The sequence below is a fragment of the Triturus cristatus genome, chromosome 12 (genome assembly GCF_964204655.1).
Source record: "Triturus cristatus chromosome 12, aTriCri1.1, whole genome shotgun sequence".
In the NCBI taxonomy this organism is placed as follows: domain Eukaryota; kingdom Metazoa; phylum Chordata; class Amphibia; order Caudata; family Salamandridae; genus Triturus; species Triturus cristatus.
In genome coordinates this window covers 110,773,452-110,796,854 of record NC_140595.1, presented here as the reverse complement: position 1 = coordinate 110,796,854, position 23,403 = coordinate 110,773,452, and the positions used below count along the sequence as shown (strand labels likewise).

At 46.9% G+C, this 23,403-nt stretch overlaps 1 protein-coding gene across 1 annotated transcript in view; it reads right to left on the bottom strand.

Annotated features, from left to right (window-relative positions):
* The window catches only part of NUP210L (nucleoporin 210 like), a 358,615-nt gene that overhangs the window by 1,590 nt on the left and 333,622 nt on the right, over nucleotides 1-23,403 (bottom strand). The window contains exons 36-37 of the mRNA XM_085637033.1: nucleotides 11,567-11,817; nucleotides 7,952-8,156 (exon numbers count right to left, since the gene is read on the bottom strand). Coding sequence (XP_085493159.1) covers nucleotides 7,952-8,156; nucleotides 11,567-11,817 — 456 coding nt within the window. The remainder of the gene's footprint in view (nucleotides 1-7,951; nucleotides 8,157-11,566; nucleotides 11,818-23,403) is intronic.

Below are 23,403 nucleotides of genomic sequence, written 5' to 3'. Positions count from 1 at the left end.
GTCCACCTAACTATAACATGTGTGAAACCTATGGTTTTTTAAGTGAATTTCCAAGAATTTGTACGGTTTTTTAAATGCTAAGTTATGTATGTATGTATTCTATTTTTTTTAAAGGTTTTTCACTGTGTGCGCACGGTGCGCGCACCCCGCGATTTAAAAAAAAAATGTTTATTTCACCCTTCGGGGTCCTTTAGGGACCCCCTGACAAAGGCTAGGGGGTCAGGAACTCTCTACCCTGCCCCCTTTTCCCGTTCACCACCTCTCTTTTTCACTGTCGCACCCAAAACAAAAAAAATGGCGGACGACGCTTCCTGATTTCGACCGATTCGAACGTTGACTGACATGTAACCACCAATCAGAATTACGCTCGCGCACGTTAGGGTGCGCGGCTATAGATATTTATGTACTTTTAACTGCAATTTTCTCAGGAAATACTGAACAGATTGACTCCATATATGCAAAAGGCACATGCCTGACCTGAGGACTACCTCTTTGCCAAATTTCAAGTAATTCTGTTCAGCCGTTCGGGCTGTACCTTTGACTAAAGGTCTTATGGGAAAATGCATGGGGAAAATGCGTTTTGGGACCCCCCTTCTTTCTCAGCCCCCGCTTGACGAATCACCCCAAGACTTTCAGGGTAGGAGCTGAGCGGAGCGTCCCATTAGTTTTGAAAATTTCGCGAGGATTTGTCAACCGGCGCCAAAGTTATTCAAAATAGAATTTTTCCAGATTTCCTATGGAAACACGGTCCTAACTATAACTATCTAAGGGCGACCGCCAGTAGAATATATATACATATATATATATATATATATATATATATATATATATATATATATATATATATATATACCAGGCAGTGTTATAACATTGTACAAAAAAAAGATGTCTTTTCACTACTAAAGGTTAAATCGTATAAATTACAATGTTATACATACCCCATCGCAAGTTGTGTTCCACATACTAAAAGGCAGATATGCAAGGGAAAGTTCTGTGCATGCATTTTAAAAGTTGGATTGCTCAGTTCGGGTGAATACATCCCTTTGAAATGGTGCTGAGAGTGGCCAAGGGATTGCTTGTCTGGTCAGAAATTTGCCCTTCGGACATTATTCCTCATGACGGCTGGGCCTTGGTTCTTGAGCTGGTAAGGTATGTTAGCAGCAAGCAAGGCAGTCAACCTCCTCTCTTCTGTTCACTGCAAACCTTTACCTCGAACCTTAGAGTCTGCCCCAGATTCCAGAAAGGACAGGAAATCATTCTGTTCCTGATATATCCTTTCCATGGATCTGTGCAGAACTTCCGCTAGAATTTAAGGTGGAATAATTTCTTTGGCGTACTTGGCCAGCTCTTTTTCTTGTGCAGTAGGTTTCGACGGGCGTAACCATCGACTCAACTAGCACTGCATAGAATATTACAAATACTCCTCTTAGTCTCTCCACTGATGCAACTGCTGGTGACCTTCCATTTTAGAAGTTATATTCCAAAACTCAATGTGGCCACTGAACAGGGAAACGAGTGGCGGTGCTTGAAAATGTCTCGTCAAATTGAAATTTTAGAACCTTTCAATAGTGACTTTACATAACCTGCTAGACCGACATGTAAGCGCGAACTGACTGGGTGATCTAGAATTCACAAAATTTGTTCACGAATTCCAGTGATAGGACCTAGGGCTCCTGCTCCTGAACTGCTGCCAAGTGGAAAATGTATCTTGCTGAATCTCATGATTTTCACACCACTGCCATTCTGCTGAGAGTGGACATCTGAATTTTCAGGCACACGAGAAGGCACTCCTTCAAAAACTCCAACAGATTTGTTGACCTGAATTGCTTGGGAGAGGAATAATAAAGCAGTTTCAGTTTTTGAGCCATCTGTGAACTGATGATTTCAAAAGGTAAGAAAGCATTTCCCACATGAAGATGTTTCTTCTTTACAGACGATGCACACAGATGGCACCTGCATGAGCTCTTTGACATGGCATCTCTAACGGTTGTACAGGAGTGGGATGGAGGGAGTTAGCAGGTCCCCTCCTAACGGTTGTGTGAAACTTAGCTGACTTTAACCGCTCGTAGTATTTGCACGCCATAAGCGTGTGCTGCTGACATAAAGATGTAGCTGTCCATCACTTCACTGTGACAGACTCACTGCAATCTTGCATAAAAGGGGAGGATATGCCACCTCTTTTTTGTTATTTAAAATGTTGCTTTGGGGGTGAACACGGTTGCCTACCAAACAAACACTTTTCTTTGGAGACACAACAGGGCATACCTTCTGAGCTGGATACAGAGGCTGAGGGAAGGACACAGATTTTATTCCTCAAGAGATCTGGGTCGTCTTGTCTTGTGGGAGCAGTTTAAAGATGACACCCAGGCACTTAGACCAATCGGCTGTACGTTGGCAACCACAACAATGTGTAGGGTCTCAGAGTTACTACAATGACCACAGAAGACGAGTTGAAAAGAACTGCCTTGGAGATAACTCAGCGATAATTGCTGGTACAGAGAACAGGGTCTAAAGCTCAAGAAGAAAGCAGCTGAATTCACACACAGTGCGAAGAATTAGCACAACCTAGCAAGTTTATGGAGCAATTGTGGCTACAGCGGACTTGGAAAATGAGATGTGGTTGAAGAGCTGGGAAATAAATCCAAGTTCCAGAATCAGTCTTGGGTTTCTCACCTTTACAGGAGGGTGTCCACACTCCTTTATTTATTGGAAATAGACATACTCCTAAACAATGACACATTACACCCAAATTAAATCTAGAAGGTGCTTTATATCAAACTAATTTTGCTTTCCACTCCTTCCCCGAGGTTGCACAGCTTTGAGAAAAGCCACTGGCAAAGCCAATGCGTCCCAGAAATTATATGTTTTGGCATTGCCAATGCTTGTTGCTATTCTTACCAACTATTGTCCTATCCTGCATCCTAGCCCTTTTTCAGAAGGGCCCTACACATACCTCGCAACCAATGAACTTCTTGCTAACTACTATATTTTGTTGAAGGAAATCATATTGTGTACACTGGCCAGTCTCAGGCTCCTAGTGGCCTAACCATGGCTTTGGAGTTTTTCGGATTGTTTTTCGTGTGCAATTAAATCAGTCCCAAGTTTTTCTAAATCATAAGGTAAGCTGATAAAGCATACATGATCAAACGATGAGGTAGCAAACATTGACACTCTGGGTTCTTTGGTTTCTGTTATGTTAAGGAGACAGTAGCTTTCATCAATGACTGTGCCTATTCCCCCCCCCCCGCAACCATCATCCCACACCAAGAGAAATTAGAATGAGCAAAGAAGCATCGTAGATATTAGTGTGTCTTGCAGCTGCCCAGTATCCTGGTCCAGCCTAACATATTTTTGAATAAAGAAAATTATAATTCCTAAACCTAATTATTGTCCAGAGAAGGGGCTTAGCTTAGCATATAAAAGAAGAGACTTTCACAGTTAAGACAAGGAGAAGACTTCTCATCCGTGGGTTTAGGCAACCCTCTCATGTCAACTCTGGAAGCAGATGTAAATAGCACTATCTTGGGTACTCTTTCATCGAGCATGAGGATGGAGGATTCTTCCCACATCTAGGAGGATTCTTCCCTCATCTAGAAGGATTCTTCCCCCATCTAGGAGGATTCTTCCCCTATCTTCCACCTGTGTCGCTAACTTCTAGAAGGCTTTAACAAAAGAGGACTGAACAGAGATGCAAGAATCTTTAATAGCCTGCTGTAGCTTCCACTGGAGCGGAGGTGGAGAAGAACCCTCTTTGGAGGATTCAACATAATTTTTCTTCTAATTTTCTTAAAAAGACCAGCATTGAAAACTGTTAGCCAATTCTAAAAAGATTTTCAATCTTAGAATATATATTTTTAATACAGCCATGGTAAGGTGTGGAATATAGGCCCAACTTGGATAAAAGGCCCAAAAGTGGCAGAAATATGCTCAAAAGGCAAGGAGTATAGCGAATTAACCATTCAATGAGGTGCCGGTGATACTAAGTCGCCATAGCTGTAGTTGTTCCCAAGGAGACGAGATACACAAAATGGCTGCAGCATGATAAGCTTGCTGAAAAGGCTGCCATATGGAGGCTGTGATGGGGCAGGCAAAGATAACGCAAGGCTTCTGACGCTCACTCAGGGGAGATTAATAAGGGAAAGAGCTTCTACTATTACCCAAATAAAAGCATGGATTCAAGATCTTAATGGATGAAGGGTGGCCATTTCTGACGCCTTGTATTAGAAGCAGTAGACGTCTCAAGAGCCCGCAGGAGTAAAGAGCAGGAAGGAGCAAGCATTTAGAACAAAAGAGGAGAAAGGTAGCAAATCAAAAAAAATAAGCATGGAAATGTAATTTGCATAGCGAATGCAGGAAAAGGAGGTGAAAGTGTGGACCATGGCCACAAAGTGCGCAGAAAAAGAATGAATGATCTGAGCTAGTGTGAAAAAGTAATACATAGGTATATGAGTTATGATAAAGCAGTAATTATTGAATTACTGTAAGAATAAATAAAACTGAAAATGGTAACAAGGCTATTAGTGGAGCGGTAAAGGCGGACACTGATCTGTTGCTGGGAACAACAATAAAAGATGGCACCTGCTGCTGGATGAGCTGTTTTATAGTATCAATGACATTGTTACAGCTTTATATCCTACCTTCCTATCACTGCTGCGAGTACTTAGTTAAATAAGGGATTTTGTACATTGTACCACATCATTGTCTTGCGATTAAATATACAGCAAACACAGCAGATTATTTGTGATTTATGAATATGGCAGGCACTAAGGTCCTTACTAAGTAAGGCCCGCCAAGCTCTGTACGTGACAATGCTAAGCACATCCAGGGATGCTGAAACCAAGCAAGTAGATGCCCCCAAATCCATGGTACTAGCTTTCTTATGCTTTCCCTCCTGGTTAGAACTAGTGTTTAAATATAATCACAATCGAGGTGCAGGCATCCAGTGTAATTGGAAATTGTGTTGATAGTAACTCAGTGGTAGTAGAGTAGCACAGTACAGCGGCATCTGTTCTCAGTACATCACCCTCCAGCTACCCTTTAGGCCTTACTGCACCTCAGAGTGAACACCAGTGTTAGGCCACAGATTAATTGTCTTATTAGGCAGTGAAGGTCTCTCAAAACGGGGGGCTTCTTTTATAGGTATATGGGGTATGCTAGGGTTATCCCAGGAAAAGGCTGTCCTTTAGAGCAGTACCCGCATTAACTTCCAGTGCTCTTTTCTGCAGTGGTGGCCATCACCACAAAGTACAGGACAGCTAGGACTGGGATCCTGTGAGAAAAGAGGTTTTCTCACCTCTTACATCAGTGGAACTCTGCAGACACTCGCTGTGGAAACAGATGACAAAGATGTTGCCTGCATTGAAGAAGACTCTTAAGCATTCTACCTGTGAGAAAATAACACCAACTGCAAGTGTTCACAGGATTCTCAGGTTGCAAAACCCCAGGAAGAGCCTTTAAGGATCAGCTTCTGAAAGATTTTACCACCTAAGCTAGTGGATCTATAAAACAAAAGCCATGGGAGGAGCAGAGAAACAATAGACATAAGGTACTGATGGCAACTCTAGCCACAAATAGGCACCAAGGAACCCAGCTCAAAAGTGACAGAGGTTAACATACATTTTTCTAAGTTTGTGTCTGATCACATTAGCTGCAGATATAAGGACTGTAATATGTGGAAACTGGTTGTAAAATCTACTACGACACATGAAGTTGTGGATTTATATTGCTTCATTTTTTTTGCATTGCAAAATGTTCTCCGACACCTCACATGCCTGTGTAGACATCACATCAGTCAATAAGTAGCCAAAATACAGATGAAAATCTATATAGAGGCAATATACTGGACTATTGGTGTCAAAAAGTCTATAGAAGATATCCTGTCCATTAACTCTGCTCTTTAAATGAAGCAAGTGGAATGGAAGTTACTTTGATGGTAAAAGCTTAATCTCAGCAATTGAGCAAAAATGAATAAAGGCAAGATAAATCTTTAGCAAGTTTACCATAGGTTTATAAATCTTTGTGTTCGTTGTAAAAACTAATTATATAGGTGGTGAGAACAGCAAGATTTGAAACTCATTAGGAGTTTTCAAAGTAAGTGGTCCTTCTCTTTTAAAAGGCTTAAAGTTCCCTATTCCAAAGAGAGTTTTGGAGTTCCTGAAATTAGGCAATATCATCATTCTTTTAGCTAACTCTGCTGATTTGAAAACTCCTGATGGAGTCGCGCTTGAATCCTTTATCCCCAATGCCGGCTAACTAAAAATAATTCTCACTGCTGAGGAAACTTAAATACAAAGTACATTATTGGTGTCAGTGAAAGGTATTGGTCTGGAGGTTTAATACGTCTCTTCTAAACTCAAGCTGAAGCCCAGGCTGTTGAGCACTGCTTCACTCTAGGATAATTAAGAAATACAATTAAAATATTCCAAATTCCACTGGACTACCAAGTATGTCTGAGGCCATTTATTAATAGGGTAACCGACAAGAATCAAAACCTCCTACTCGAAGGCTGGTTTACTTGCTTCCTACCAACCAGATGTGAATTATTTCACCTTGAGCTTGGACCACCAACTATTGTGTAAGAGTCAGTTGTTTACAAATCTTACTGAAGTGTGCATTGTATATTCTTACTGTTCCGTCTATTGACTAAATTTCAGCTAGCAGGATTTGCAAATTGGTATCAGATGACAACGTCAACTAATTAGAAAAATCAAACTAGATCTATAATGAACTCATGGGAGTGTACAGTAATTTGTTGGAGGACCTTTAGTATGAATTATCAAAAGTTTTGCTGTTCCATATTAGTCATCAGTGCACAGCTGCTTCTTTGGTTGATGAAAGTCACCATGATTGCAACAAAAAAAACTATTCTTAAAGAGCTGGAATTCAGTCACACCCATCTCCAGATCACTGATTGATATGTCCTCTGCGGCTCACCTCGAACAAATCACATTTCACCGAACATAAGACAAAGCTCGTTCTGGTGGTATTTGGTGTCACTTTTTAGCCTAAACTATTTAAACTCTAGTTGACTACTCTTTTGGTGATCTTGTTTGTTCTTGGTATTTTTAACAAACTTCCACTTCCTTCATTTCCAACGATTTTGCTCGCTTTCTATGTTGAGCCTAGGCCTAGCTTTCTTGATGTATATTTCTAATTTGCTTAACAAATTTGTAGATTTGTCTTAAATAAAGTTTTTTAGAATAAAAAAGAAAAGAGTGAACTTAAGACTAAACGAAAGAAACATTCAAAGTATATATCGGTGCAAGAGATTTGTCCGGGAAGGTCTATCATATACATGTTGAGCATATTACAAGAGCGTCTCAAATTATAAAGGGGTATCACTGCACAGCTGTAAAGTTTGTAAAGATTTAGCATATAGCATCAAGTTACATATTGGGTATGGTGATACAGCCAACTTGCAAAGGAACAATAGTCATATTTGAGGATTGCTTTGAAGGTGAAGGAAGTGAACCAATAGTGGGAGCATTCAATGATAGGTCACAGTGAGCACACGTCTACAAGTCAGAAGATGGCGTACGCAACCTAAGCGTGGAAGGTTTGAATCCTGACAGCTGAACTCAGTGCTGAGTTGGGCAGAAGTCACAATTATTATTGAGAGTGTGTTGTAAACATGGTCAATATTAGTATAGGGTTTAACATACTACAGTAGCTCTGCACAATCATGTACTTATCTATGCTAACACAATAGAACGACAGCCAAAGGTGTTTTATGTTGCAGAAGAAAATTGTCCTGACATAGATATTGCTGCCAAATATGTACATTTTCAGTAATAAGTTTTAAAACCACACTCTGTTTTGTGGTGTATTTTGGAGACATAACGGATATAATTCTGAAATGAAAAACTTGATGCCATGTCCATGAGAGGATCTTTCTCATACCGAGGCAGACACCTGTGACTTGAAAAGACTACACAGACAACATTAGGCTTACCATTGATATCGGATTCCTTTACAGCCTTCACCTCCAACTGCACCAGCTGGCCCGTCAACGCACACGAGATGTTAATAAAGACCGGAACCTGGGACCACATGATGGAGCTGAGATTCACTGCTTCAACCAAGTAGACCATAATGCCAGGAACAATATTTGAGGGCATCTGGGTGGACATGAGTAGCCCCGCAGAGTCATACTGTATCTAGCCGGACAAGCAGAAAGAGTGACTTCGGACAACACATGCCTCTGATTTTTTAACAGATCACATACTAATCCCACACTTTTCTGGTGTGACAGGAATACAGTGTAAATACTTCACAGACATTGTTTACATTATGACAACTAATGTTTCAATTGCTGAAAAGCCAGAGCTTAACCCAAGCCACCTGTGAAGATGACAAACTCGAAGGAACAAATTCCACTCAAGCCCCCAAAAGAGCAGCAGAAGACAAGGCAAAAACTCAAATGAGCTGAGAGCAGCATGTGATCTGTATGTCTTTAGATTCCTCGCTTCAATTGAAAGTAGGTAATTCTAATCTGAAACAAGAATAAAAGTAACTCATCTGCTTCTAATGAAATTCCTCATTCCAAACCTCACAGGCTCAATCTAGCCTGCTCCCTCCTCTACTGTCACCCCCCTTCACACACAGGCATTCACAGGATGTGTGGTTAAATTTTGGTTGATCTTACAAAGCTTTGATAAGCAATAACACAGTAAATAGATCTTGTCAGAAGTTCATTCACACTAATGGATACTTCACTAATATATATGTCTATACCAGCCAGAACTGTAACTGACTCAAAGTAGAGATTTAAGGCCCTAATTCTTAGTGGATATGGACAGTTATCTTTGTAAAATATAGATATCACACAACCCATGAACCTCTTTTCTTGGTTATTGATATCAAAATTAAGACGTTTCATGCACAAAGTCTGCCAGAGTCAAGCCAGACACAATTCAATTTTTCGGGGCATCTTGAGCTGGTTACCAGACCTTGATCACTTACCAGTTAAGACCAAATGCGGGGCTGTGACTGCCACTCAGATGCCTGCAATCCAGTGGCCATTACCTGGTTTTTGTAAGTGCTATTCAGCTATGTTTAATTTAAATTGCCTTGCTGTATTATGATCCGTATTTGCTTGGTTTGAGGACTTGCAGGCCCTTCAACACATTCAACTACCGTAGTTCCTCTCACCTGACATACCTCCTTATGATCCGTCCTGCCAGGGTATCAAACCCGAGCATCCAGGTAAAGGGAGAAGAGTTTAACGTTGCCTTCCGTGTTTGCCCTTCTAGGACCTGGATTGGTCTACGGCCAGAACATCTGTCTTGTTTTCAATATATCTCCTCCTGTCACTTCATTTTCATGTTTCTAATGCAACTACTACTTTCCATGCCACCCTCAAATTGGCTTTAGGATCATCCACTCGTAAGGGTGTGCACATATGTGCTACTCTGTGATCGCTTTAGAGTGTGTAAAAAGGCTGGTTGTAAAACATACATTTGTGCAAGTTGCTTCTTTGATGCTCCTGGCTGTAATTTGTAGGCTTACACAGCAGCACGCTGAATAATGGCTTCCCCTGTTCGGCTCCTGCGTGGACTCCTCAAGCATACACTAAGACTGGCTGCTTAAAGGTTGGTCCTCTGCAGTTTCAGGGTGGACCTCTCAGAAGATGGTGGCTTGTATGCGGTAAGTAGCTAAGGGCTGCTAGTATAATATCCATTGCCCTAGGTTGCTCCTCAGCCACTCCTGAGTGACCCTTTTAGAACTTATACTATGGCTGGTTTGCTTCGAGGTACTCCTGAATAGACTCCTCCAAGCAAATACGAAGACTTGTGGTATAAATGTCATTAATATTGGTTGCTCCTTGTCACTCCAGAGCGGACCAGCAGAGCGTATACCATGGATGTTTGTATAATACTCATCCCTGTGGGTGGCTCCCTGCTGCAACCACGTAGACTCCTTATAGAAGACACCAAGTCTGGTTAAATGATGTCCATTCCTATGGGTCGCTCCATGCTGCACTTATGTGGACTCCTCTGGCATACAGTAAGGTGTTTGGTACAACAGTTGCTTCTCTGTCAGTTCATTGTAGTCTAATGTATAATTCCCATTTCTGTGGGTTACTTTCTGCTGCGTTTATGCAGACTCCTCAGAGGAAGAACCATGGATGGTTGTAGAATGGCCGTTCCTATAGGTGAGCCTTCTACTACTCTGTCTGCACTCTAGAGCCTGTGCCATAGTTAATGGACGAATGCACCTCCAAGGTGACCATGCTTAAACTTTGGGCATTCTCCAATGTTTCAAAGTCAACAAGGATAAACCATAGAATATAATACATTTTAAAACATTATTATTCCCCTATCTTGCTGCAGTGGTAAGCTACGGCATCAAGCAAAATTTCATAAAGGTTTTGTATGCATAAGCATGAGACGTGTACAGATACACAAGGTGACCCAACCACATTCAAAATAGCTGAGAAAGCTAGTATCGAGGGAGCCAGATGAGCCGAGGGCTTCACTCTTGGTGACTAACAACCTCAGAGTGATAGACCTTTACCCTGTGCCTATGAACAGCTAGACGGTGGACTTAGGAAAACAACTTCTCAAAAGAAGAGTCTACACTGGAGCACTAAGAACATCAGAGCAATAGCAAATACATTGTAAGATTGTATGTATATGACACAGAGCTGTCTGTAAAACAGGCACAGGGTTTTTTCAGTCAAGAATTACACCACGAGTGCCTGTTCGCATCTTCGTTTCTCCAGTACCTCATTTATTCACATTACTTGTTTTGCACACAGTTGACACAGCGGTGGATCATTTTTGTATCTCGCTCCTAAGCTGTGGAACACCCTTCCTCTTCTATCTGCACTCTGAAACCAACTACATTCGGTTTTGTGAGGGCATCAAAACTTGTTTCTTCAGATTGTTGTAGATTAAGTATTTGTTCTTGCTGCCTATTTTTAGAGCTGGGACATCCTTTCTGAGTAGCTACTTGCAATTAAAAAGGCTAATTTATTTATTCATTTACACCAGGGCTCTATGACCCTCACAGTGGCAGACCACCCCCTTGAAGGTGAATTTGAGTTTCTATTCTGGGACGCTACTGCATCAAAGTTACATTCCAAAAGGCTGTCAAGCAATGAGCCATAAAGTTTGATCCCCACACCTTAGGCTAGATCTAAGAACCTTAACAAAGCGTCACCGAAGGATTCTGACAATTCTTAGCAACGTTTTTGAACCCTGACTAAATCATACCAGCACAGCTTCACCCCGGGACTCACAAGAGTTAGAACTCAATCCTGGGACCCTCACAAACTCCCATTGTTTACCCTTACCCTGGCTGATCTTGACCCACTAGGCTCTCCTCCTTGGAATCATGAGAAGCTCAGGACTCCACCATTGGAATGCTGTCTATCACAGCTCCAATATGGAACGGTGGCTTGCTCATGGCTACCAAGCTCCACCAATTGGCCTGATGAGTTGAAAGCGTCAAGAGTCTAACTATCCCCCACCACCACCCTGCATGTACCACGTGAAGTGACAGACACAGAGAAGCACAAAGAAATCAATACAATGAGTACAGACTGACAAGAAACAATAACTACCTCTATTTCCAACAGGACTGCGGTGATCCCCAAAACCCGGATCTCGTTGGTGAGATGCCTGCTGCTGAACACCAGCTCTGACTGGTTGTTGTAGAAGGCCGGGAAGAAAGGGACCTCAAGCCTCTGGATTTCTGGCACCCCTCGACCACTGACGAGAGAAGCCTTCAAGGACACCAACGTGTCAGCTGTGCTCAGATCCAGGAGCACGTCATCAGTCTGTTCGTGTGTTTTGATCACACACATGTAAATACCTGGACAAAAGAATCACATTTCTAAAGCGTGGCAAGCAGGTACAGCTGGATGAAAATCCTACCTCCTTTCCACAGTTTATATATATTTCAATTATATTAATTTCATAAAACATAATGGCATGTACCCGACCTCAGTTTTTATGCAAGCGTGTATACAATATTTTGTTTGATTCTGTTATTGCACTTCACTGCTTGACACTGGGGAGGTTGATCACAGTCCTTGTGTTTCTTGAAACAAGGAGATAGCACAGTTAGAACATGATAGCCAAAATGTGGGTAGGAGGTAATATGGTAACACCATGCAGAAAAAACGTATCTTCAGAGTTTTTTCTTTAAACAGCTTATGGAGTTTTGTAACCACCAGTCTTGGATGTCAATTCTTCAAAAGGTCAAAGGTAGCAGAAGTCATCAATATCTTTTGGATCACCAATGGTATCACAAGGTTGTGAAATTAGCCTCTTTTAGCCCCTGAACAACCCCTCTTTTGGAGCTCAGGGTCTCATGCAGTGGTCTGCAACAATGAGGAGCACCCACTAACTAGATCATTACTCACGGCCATTTCAGATTTCACAACACATCTCAATCCTTTGCACAAGATATTCATCCAGCTGTTAGGACTCTCCCAATTCTGTGGCATGGATTTTAACCTTGGGAGGAAGGTAGTATTTAGTGAGAAGGAACTGCAGGTTCTAGTGTAGAAGATGGTCAATGGGGAGCCTAGGTTCATGAACCCCCTTCCTTCAAACACCAGTGCCAAAGTAACACAAAACTCTAGCAGGAGATCGTCCAAAAAGTGAATATGGTGCCCTGCCACCCGTGCCCTGAGGAGAGTTGTTCCATCACAATCATTTTCTCCTGCAGTCCTAGCTGCCACTACCATCTCTGCTGCAACCACTGCAACACCCAACACACCAGAGAGAGGAGAAGGTAAGAAGCCTTACGCCCTCCTATAAAGAGACTGTCGCCCCAAGAAATATGGCAGCTACAGGTAGAAAGCACAATTAGTGTTTTTGCCTGAAAACAACCGTTCTAATTGTCACACGTGGACCATCACATAAACACTGTGGGAGTGCTGAAGGGGGAGGGGCAGGGTCATCCTTTTGGAAGAGGAAGCCTCACACATAAAACTGTGTCGTGCTTCATCACGCCAACCTCTCCCCCCCCACACTGCTAGGACAGGGCAGACTCAACCTCCTGTTGGACTTGGAGAAGGAGGGAGTTCTTAGATAAAAGCTTCTGGACAGTGAATGGATCCAGGTCAGTGAGTTAAAAATAATTTATTGTGTCCCAACTATTTGCCTCTATTAGTGGGTACATTAGGTAAGGTTAAAAAGGTTGTGAGGCAGTAATGCGAGAGCAATGACTCACACCACCATAAAAATTAAGCCAACATGTTTATGCCCATATTCAAAGCCCATTCGGGTCTGGGGCATTCCTCAGGGCCTAGAATCCCTAACTCACTCTCAGAGACCTAACCGCCTGCTGTATAATGTGAGAAGGAAAATAGTGAGAAGATTTAAAAAAATTACTAAATATGATCAGGTGAGTCCTACCTGAAAAGAGCATGTGGAGAATGACCTAATCATGAGAAACAAATTATAGGGTTAGAGTATTACTTATTAGACCAAGGGGCTACTCTTATTCGGTTGCTTCAAAAGAAAAAAATGGAAGGTGGCATGCAGGTTACACTGCACAGCAAAACCACAGCACTCACAACACATGTGATAGGTGAATAGACCATGCATAATAGTAGCGCACAATACATGCGCTGTAATGACAAAAAAGGCAAACCCATGCATGGGGATGCTAAGATACTGGTACTTGCTTGCTATCTTGCCCTAGATTTTAGGGGATACCGGCTCCTTTAAACAGAGAGGGGGACGGTGTCCTTTGTAGTCACACACTATTGAAATCAGGGTTCAAAGACGTTGTAAATGGTCAATGAGAATTGACCATTTACATATTATGTCAGGCATGCAATAAGTTGCCTGACAGCCATCAGAAATCAGGCAGTACTCAACACATTTTTAAAAAGTGTTTTGAAAAAAAATACAACACACCTATTCAATGTATCCACACTCTTACTACTAGTAGCCCATAACAGTAATTGTTGCCCTTGGGCAAGAATAAGAACAACACGTATGGATACCAGTAAACCATTCTTACTGGACAACTGATACAGCCGGACTCCATTCATACAATTTTCTGGTACTGATAGTAGTTTTGAGTTAAGAGCTCACCCAACCTGTATAGATATCGGTATGGAATTCCCCTGGATGATGAATTAGGCACGCTTCTATGCATACCGTTTATTTAAAAAATACAGAAACACACAGAAAATGCTTGCGAAGCATATTAAATATGTCTCCACACATACAAATCACAACTCGTGATCCAATTCAAATCTACAACTTGCTTCGATTATCTGGGTGGAGAGGGGAGGAGCCTAGCGCGCAACCAAGATGGCCGCGTAGGTGCGAGGCTCCCGAGGACCTCCGCAACCTCCTACGTCTATCCTGATTTCATCCTGCCTCGGTTGAGGGGACAGTGTTGGTGAACCTGAGTTGAGGTGGTACCCGTTTTCCGTTTTCAAATCGGACCTCGGGTGCCGGAGTGAGCACCGATTGAAGTTTGCGGCCTTCTCCTCGCCGGACCCCGGATTTGCGTTGGGGGGTGACCCAGTGACAAAGTGAACAACAACGGCGGGCCGGGCCTGGCGAGTCGCGTACCCCGCACTTTCGCTTTCGCTTTCGCACCGTCTCTGCAAGTGTGATCGCGGAGCCTTTTGTGTTGGTGTGGCCTCGCTGGGGGACCCTGCCTGCCTGCCGGCTGTGACCCACCCTGCCGATCTGGGGTGGCCCCCCCCGGAGCTCGTGGCCCTGATTGCCTGCCCTCTACGGCGTTGCTGGTGCGATTGTGGGACCAGTGGCGATGGCCACGAAACAAGATGGAGATCGGTCAAAGGCCAAGTCGACCCGGCGTGGCACCGTCTATCAGGCCAACAGCATGGACCGCTATACCCTCCAGAGGGGATCTCCCGGCGGACCGCACAAGTCCCCCGAGGGCCCTTCTGATGCCCCGGACTTGCCCTCAGATCTGACTCTCCACGACGTCTTGGGCGCCATTTCAGAGATGAAAGCCTCGGTGGGCCAGCGGTTTGATACCCTGGCACAGAAGATCGACGCGGTCCTTGTGGATGTCGGCCTGGTGAGGGCCGATCTTTCCAAGACCAACGACCGAGTTGATTCTTTGGCCCAAACCGCATCGGGCCTTACGACTGAGGTGGCGGCACTGCAAACGGAGGTGCGCCGGCTTACTCAGGCGAGTGCACTTATGGATCGACGCCTTGAGGATTCCGAGAGTCGGGCCCGGAGGAACAACATCCGCATCATCGGAGTACCAGAGGGACGGGAGGAAGCGGCGGCGGATCTATTTGTGGAAGACCTGATCGCTACCCATCTCCAGCCTCGGGGACTGAGTAGATTTTTTGCCGTGGAGAGGGCCCACAGAGTTCCCGGGGGAAGGCCGAAGGTCGGAGCCCCTCCGCGACCTCTCATTGCCCGGATTTTTAACTTTCGGGACAGAGACGCGATCCTGCAAGCCTCCAGACTACAAGGGCCGGTTAAGCTGGAAAATATGGAGGTGAACTTTACCCTGATTTCACCCAAGCGGTCCAGAAGCAGAGACTGAGCTTCCTGGGCGTCAAACGCAGACTTCGGGACCTGAACTTAAAATACGCCATGCTCTTCCCGGCCAAGCTGCGAGTGGAGGTGGATGGTCGCACGCACTTTTTTGATCGTCCCGAAGCGGCTGGAGACTGGCTGGACACTCTGTCTGGGGATCGTGATCGGGATGGCGGGGGGGGCGGCGGGAGGAGATGGCCCACTGGATCGTGACTGAGGGTTCAATATTGGGCCTCACTCTGGACGAATACGATGCTATTTTCGATCAAGCGTCTGTCTTTGTACATTCCCCTCCCATGGAGGTTGTGTGGGGTCTAGGAGGGGTACTCTTTCCTCCTCTAGGGGGTCTAGCTAGTGTCTTCTATAGGGGCGACAGGCACACTGCAAGTTGGGGGGGCTGTCCGGGCTCATGCAGGGGTGCAGGGAGGGGGGAGTTTTGTTGGGATGGGTGGGTTGGGGTGGGTTGTTGTTTGTTTACACCACAAGGCAAACGTATCATTGTGTTATCTCTACAGTGCTCTCTGGGGGACGAGTGATGACTTCTGTTTATGATGGGGGGTAGAGGACTGAGTTTGTTGTCCTGGAATGTTAATGGACTGGGGGACAGGATAAAGCGAGGTGTGGTCCTGCAGTTCTTGAAGCGAATTTCGCCCGATATAGTTTTTCTGCAGGAGACGCACCTCATTGGCAATTCCTTTTGCGCTATGAATCGACGGGGCTACCGCCTCGTGGCCCATTCGGGCTTCACGTCTGGTTCAAGGGGTGTGGGCATTATGGTTAAAAACTCGCTCCTGTTGGAGATTGATGAGGTGCGCCATGACGATAGGGGACGTTACACGGTTTTGGTGGGCAGAATGGAGGGCAGAGTGGTCGTTTTTGTGTCAGTATATGTCCCGCCGGGGCTGCAGACGACCACCTTTGCGGACCTGGGGCGCCTCCTCCTTGGCCTTCCGGAGGGGATTCTAGTGGTGGGGGGGATTTTAATGCTGTAGTTTCCGGAACTGTGGATCGTCACCCCCCTAGGGATCTCCCCCGGGCCCAAGCGTGGTTATCTGGCCTTTTGGATACCCTGGGGCTGGTGGATTGTTGGCGTTTAAAACATCCCACGCAGCTACAGTACACCTTCCATTCAGGGGCTCATGGTAGTCTCTCACGGCTAGATTATGTCCTGGTTCCGGCGGCACACGTTGGGAGGGTAGGGGAGGTGCGCCATTTGGCACGGGGTATTTCGGACCACTCTCCACTCTTGTTGCACTTTGATATTATTTCGAGGGGAGAGGGTAGGGTGGTCCCGATTAATCCCTGGTACCTGCGTGACCCCACCATTCGCGCAGAGCTGATTAAATCCCTTAAGCGCTATTTTGACGAGAATGTGGGGTCTGTGTCATCGGCGGACTCACTGTGGGAGGCGTTTAAGACAGTACTCCGAGGAGAGGCCCTGTCCCTTATTTCCCACTCCCGGAGGCGCGAGCGGGAGGAGGTGACCCGTGTTGAAGCTGAGATAGCCGAGTTGGAGGGGGATCTAGAATGTGGGGTGACGGATGACAAATTACATGTTCTCCAACTCAAGCAAGCGGCCTATAAGGCCCTCGTCACGGAGGCGGCCAGGGGCCTCAGTAGAGAGCAAGAGGGGAGACTGTATGATGTGGGTGATAAGGCTGGTAAATTGATTGCGTGGCTGGACAAAAAGGAGAGAGCGAGTCGAGTTGTCCCGTTGATTGAGAAAACGAATGGTGTGTGTGTCACTGAACCGGAGGACATTGTCTCCTGCTTCGCGGACTATTTCCATGGGGTGTATTCCCCGGTGTCTTCCCGCTCTGAAGAGGATTCCCATGCCCTGCTCAGAGATATCGCGCTGCCTTCCCTTTCGGAGGAGGACAGAGTGTCGTTGGACGCCGCTTCAACCTCCGAAGAAATTGCCCTCGCCATACGCTCGGTCGCTTCCGGCAAGGCCATGGGTCCTAATGGTCTTCCCATCGAGTTGTATAAACTGCGACCGGATACGCTGGCGCCGCATCTCCGTGCTATGTTCCTTGCGGCCCACTCGGTGGGTTCCCTCCCGCTAGACCAGCGTCTGGCTACCATCGTGGTTATCCACAAGGAGGGGAGGCCACGGGACCGGGTCACGTCCTATCGACCCATTTCGTTATTGAATGCAGAGCCCAAAATTCTCGCCAAGGTGTTGGCCAATCGGCTGGTCGGCGTAGTGTGTGACTTGGTCCACCAGGACCAGTCCGGCTTTATTCCCCATCGCAACACAGCGCTTAACCTGCGGCGTTTGCATGGGGTGCTCGCACGTGTCCCGTTCATACGGGAGCCGGCCATCTTGGCGTCTTTGGACGCCACTATGGCGTTTGACACACTTGAATGGCCATATATTTGGGCGACGCTCGCGAAATTTGGGTTTGGCCCAGGGTTTATTAGCTGGGTTAAATTGTTATACTCTGGCCCACTGGCGCAGGTGGTTGTGAACGGTAGAGTGTCGGCTCCGTTTGAGTTGGGCAGCGGCACGCGGCAGGGCTGCCTGTTATCGCCGCTCCTTTTTGCGCTTGCCTTGGAGCCCCTGGCGGAGTGGCTGCGGTGGGAACCTTCTATTCGTGGTCTCCACTGGACCCCCGAGTATGAGGACCGCGTATCTCTATACGCTGACGATATTCTCCTGTACCTGGCTTCCCCACGTAAATCACTGATAGTACTGGTTGATGTATTGCATTCATTTGGTCGTAACTCCGGCCTTGTCATCAACTGGGCTAAATCGTGCGTGTATGTTCTCTCTGGGGAGGCTCCTATCCTTCCGCGGGGCTGTCCTATCCAGATCGCCCCGCAGGGATTTAGGTACCTGGGTGTCTTCATTACCCTGGACGCGGAGGCCCGGTATGATCGGAACTTGCTTCCCCCCCTCCAGCGTCTGAAGGAGGATGTCGTGCGTTGGCGGCGTTTGCCGCTCTCGCCGCTCGGCCGGGCGGCATTGTTTAAGATGATGTCGCTACCGCGTTTCCTGTACGCGTTGCAGAATACAATGGACCTCGTCCCGGCGCGCTACTTCCGCGAGGTGGAGAGTTTGCAACGCCGCCTGTTCTGGGACGGGAGACCGCGTATCACCCTGGCGAAGCTGACGCTCCCGTGGTATGACGGGGGGATTGCCCTCCCGGATATCAAACGGTATTATTGGGCCTCCCAGCTGGCTGCGATTATTCACGGCCTATACGGGCCCGCCCTAAACCCGGCCTTTGAAATGGACAAGATGCTACTGCCGGGTGGTGACTATAATCGAGCGCTCTACTCCGGCTCGATCGACGCACGTCTGACGGGCCCCACGCGCGTCATGGTACGAGTGTGGCACGCGGCTAATGTAGCGATGGGGTGGAAGAATCGTTTGACCCGGGCGTCACCACTATACGCATCTGAGCAGTTGGGCTCCCTGTGGACCTCGAAGGGCTTCGAGAAGTGGGACATGATAGGCATCAGCAGGGTGGGGGATCTCTGGACGAGGGGGGGATTCAAAACGTTCGAGCTGCTGCAGACGGAATTCCAGTTGCAGGACAGGGAGTACTTTCGGTATATGCAGATCCGTCATGCACTATGCTCCGCCTTCCCGGACGTCGCCTCCATCCCGGAGTACTCCCCTCTGGAGGATAGAGTGCTGGATGGACATGTACCGGAGAGCACGATCTCATTGATCTATAAAAAACTGATTAATGACCGCTCGGGATTGCTGACTAATCTTCGTGAGGCTTGGGTTGCCGATGGATTGGAGCTGGACGACGAGGACTGGGTCTCTGCGGTGGCCTCCCCGAAAGAGGTGGCCATACCGGCCCGCCTTCGCTTCGTCCAGCTCAAGATACTCCATAGGGTCCACATAACGGGGCCAAGGCTATTGCGTATGGGCTATGCTGTGGACGGGTTGTGTAAGCGTGGGTGTGGTTCTTTGGGGACCTTTCTTCATATTTTGTGGGAATGCCCAGAGGTGGAGCGATTCTGGCGTGGTGTGCATGAGGTCTTGCGGGTGGTCACGCGTGTGTCGCTGCTGCCTGAAGCGAGGAGATGTTTGTTGAACGTGTGGGAACCAACCGACTACTCGGCGCCACAGACGTGGTGGGTGACTCTGGGATATATGGTGGCCAAGCGCGATATTGCTCAACTGTGGGGTTCCCAGAGGTCCCCGACTGTTTCGGCCTGGAAGGAAAATATGGACTGGTGCATGTTTCGGGAAAAGGTGGTGTATGTAGCGAGAGGTAAGCCTGGGACATGGGTGAAAGTATGGGGCCCCTGGAACGCCTACCGCGGGGGAATCTGTACCCCGCCGTTCTTGCCTGATCCATCGCCTGCCCCGTCCCCCTAGCCGGTTTAGCTCTCCGGTACCAGGCACGAAGTCCACCCAGTCCCTGTCCTGACCTTCTCCCCCCCTTGATACTCCTATGGATCGGTAGGGTCCCCCTTCTAGGGGAGCACATGCTGCTGTTTTCGATTGTGGGTTGCCTTGTGGTTTGATTTTTTTGTTGTTATTTATGTTTAAAAGAAACCGTTATGTGGGGTCCGGATGGTGTGGCCATCAACGCTGCTAACTCCTGTACGTTTCCCTTTGCCGCAGCATGCGTTCTACTGTGTGTATCATATGCTCCTCTTGTTTGCTAGCGGCCGGCCTGAAGGTTGTAGGCCCATCTTTGTATATTCTTTGAACTTTGTAATAAACGGTTTCAAAAAAAAAAAAAAAAAAAAAGATTATCTGGGTGGAAATAGGTGCCCAGAGAAACTACCCATGTAAAACAAGCCTCCATAGAAATGCGCTGAAAGGAGACGAACCCGAATCTGACCAGACTCCCTCAGGAGGGAGGGGGCGGGCACCCTAAGAGTATGGGACAGAAAGACTCACTTCATCAAAAGGCCCATCGAGCTGGTCAACCAACTCAGTGCCCGCTCTCCGCTGCTGGTACACAACCGAGCGGAGTCGGGCCTTTTTAGGTTTCGCCTGAGCCAGCACGCCAGCGCTGCTCTGGGAGGCTTATTGTAAGGACTTCCAACTCGCACCACACACTTGTGCGTGTTTGTTTTTTGCTCACACGCTAGTGGCCTTTGCGTGCGTCTTTCTAAGAAAGACAGCATGCAATTGGGCAAAGGCGGATGCAAAGGTGCATGTCTCAACCTTTGCATCCGCCCACGGCCTATGGCTTGCGAGAGCGAGCATCAGCGCCATCTGTTTCCAATTATCACGCCCGCATCTCGGGTTCGCATTTATTGGAAACAGATGGTGCTCGCGCTGGCCCTGGCTTTTTTTCCCTTTCATGCGTAATCCAGTTTTCAAACCCCATGCACGCAGCTGGGTCCAGCATAAACCGTGCCATGGGTCAGCCGTACTCTGCACTGGCCGGGGACTATACCCAGTGTGCCCCGCCTCGTCACCAGGCCTCCGAGGCCGCAGACTCGAAGCCCTCGCTGCCGCCCAGCTCGGCTCTGCCGATTAGGCCGCAAGTTTCCCGGGAGGTTTCAGCTTCCCATGCACATGAGGCAGCCAGCTCTGCAAGGCGCAGCCCCGCAGTTTCAGCTTTCAAACCGTCGGCATCTCTCCCTTCTGCTTTTATGGTTTAAATCTGATTATTGATTTTACGCAAACACATAAATCAAAGCCCACAACTCCGTAGGCACAATACCAGTGAGACAATCAGGTTGCCTGTCATATCATTTTTAAGGGCTAATAACGTGGAGCAGGCCTATAAAAATAAAAGAAAAAACACATAAGAAAACATACAAACACTCAATAATACCTCCCCCCCCCCTCCTCCCTTTCCCTCGTCCACTTTAACGGAAGGAGCAAAGATATCGTCTAGGGATCAACGCCGTCGTTTGCGGCGGTTCCGGGGAATGGCATCCGGAATTTGTGTGTCTGCTAGGCGCAGCAGTCAAAGATAGCGGGGGCAGGTCAACTCCCAAAACCCCTTATGCTTTTAAAGGAATTTAAAAAACTCGCAGTGAGAACAGCGAGACAGAAGCAACGGCCTCACTTCAGCCCAGCCAAGAGAATTCCTCTTCGCTGCCTGCCAGGCAGCGAGCCGAGTCTCCCTTCTCTGTTGTGTTTTCGGGCCAGAAGAGACATGGGGTATGCGGTGCATGGATGGTGGCGGTTGTTTGCCTTTCTATGGCCAGAGATTGCCACTGCTTTTTAGAGCTGTGGGCTGGCTAGTGCCACATGGAATAAATGGGGTGTAGGTGGAAGTGTCGGTGTGTAGATGCGGGGTTCTGTGCTCTTAAAAGGAATTAAAAAAAACTCACAGTGGGAACAGCGAGATGGAAGCAGCGGCCTCACTTCAGCCGAGCCAAGAGAATTCCGGTTCGCTGCCTGCGGGGCAGCGAGCCGTGTCTCCCTTCTGTGTTGTGGTTTTGGGCCAGAGGAGACATGGGGTATGCGGTGCATGGATGGTGGCGGTTGTTCGCCTTTCTATGGCCAGAGATTGCCACTGCTTTTTAGAGCTATGGGCTGGCTAGTGCCCAATGGAATAAATGGGGTGTAGGTGGAAGTGTCAGAGTGTAGATGCGGGGTTCTGTCCTCTTGAGGGTTCCAGCTGTGTGCTATTGTGGCACTGTGCTCATGTGGTATAAAATGCTTGGGGGATGGTAAAGGCGCTGGTGGCACGCTGCCAGTCGGCAGTGGTGGGTGGCCTCAGTTCGTGGGCTGACGGGGACTGGTTGATATAGGAGGGTGTGCGTCGAGCCCCGATCAAGGACAGACACAGAGGAGAGTGTGCTCTCAAAGGATGTGGGTCAGATTTCACCCATCGATCACTGCTGTGTGTCACCTCAAAATATACTAAAAACACGGTGCAGCGAGAGGCGCGGAGGCTTCTGGGAGGGGGCATTGAAGAGGCTCTAGAGATGCGCTGGAAGGAAGGTCGATAATATGCAAATCTATCCTCACCTGAGACCTCTGTGTGTTGTTACAAAAAGAGCGCAGAGATGCTGGCAACACCCCAGAGTCCAGCACTGATCACACACCATGGAAACTGCCACGGACAGGCTCCACTCACAGTGAGACAGCTCAGGAAGCTGTAAATGCTGCAGTGTTCCGAATGGAACCTGTTGATCACGTGTTCCAATGCTAGTGAGATAGCTTGCTGTGCTCACGCACCTCCTCTGCGAGACAGTCGCGTGCATGCGTATACGCAACTATGCCCACGTTTGTTTATTAAATGTTAGGTATAAATATACCTAGACTGTCAAAGACCAGCAGAACACTTCATAGAACGATTTTTTAAGGCAAAATAGGAATCTAACACTTACGCAGCTGTATATAGAGCAATGCTGTGAATATGTGGTCAGGTTCAAACTAGACTATGAAAACAGTCATGAGATGGTGCTGGATGCAAACATTGCCTTGAGATTGCAAGACACCCTACTGACTTTGGTAAGACACCATACGCCAAACTTAGTTTTTACACTACATGCATTCATCTACATTACACGTGTTCACAACTGGAAGCAGGATGATATAAAGGAATGTGCCTCCAATGGTGTTAGAACCCTGGTGTGCAGTTCCAACCTCCAAATGAGGACATCTGAGTATGGGAAGAGTAAAAGCAGTTTATGAAGCCTATGCACAATAACATGCTGCTTCTTCCACCGCCTGGGTCTCCAAATATAGACAAGCATTGGCATACCCGATAGGTCTCGCCTTTGGGACCTTATAAGTGTTTAGCCATGCAACGGTTGATGTTGTTGCACCAAGGATATTGTGCTGCATAACTAAATACTTATAAGGTCCCAAAAGCAAGACCTATTGGCTATGCCAATGCTTGTTTAAAGTGGAGTAAGGATCCTTTTTTCGTGTTTGCCAGTATCCGCCCTGCAGAAAGTAAGGGGCATGCCCACGGTTGAACTTCCGAAGAATGCTGGGATTTATAGTTCCAGGCTA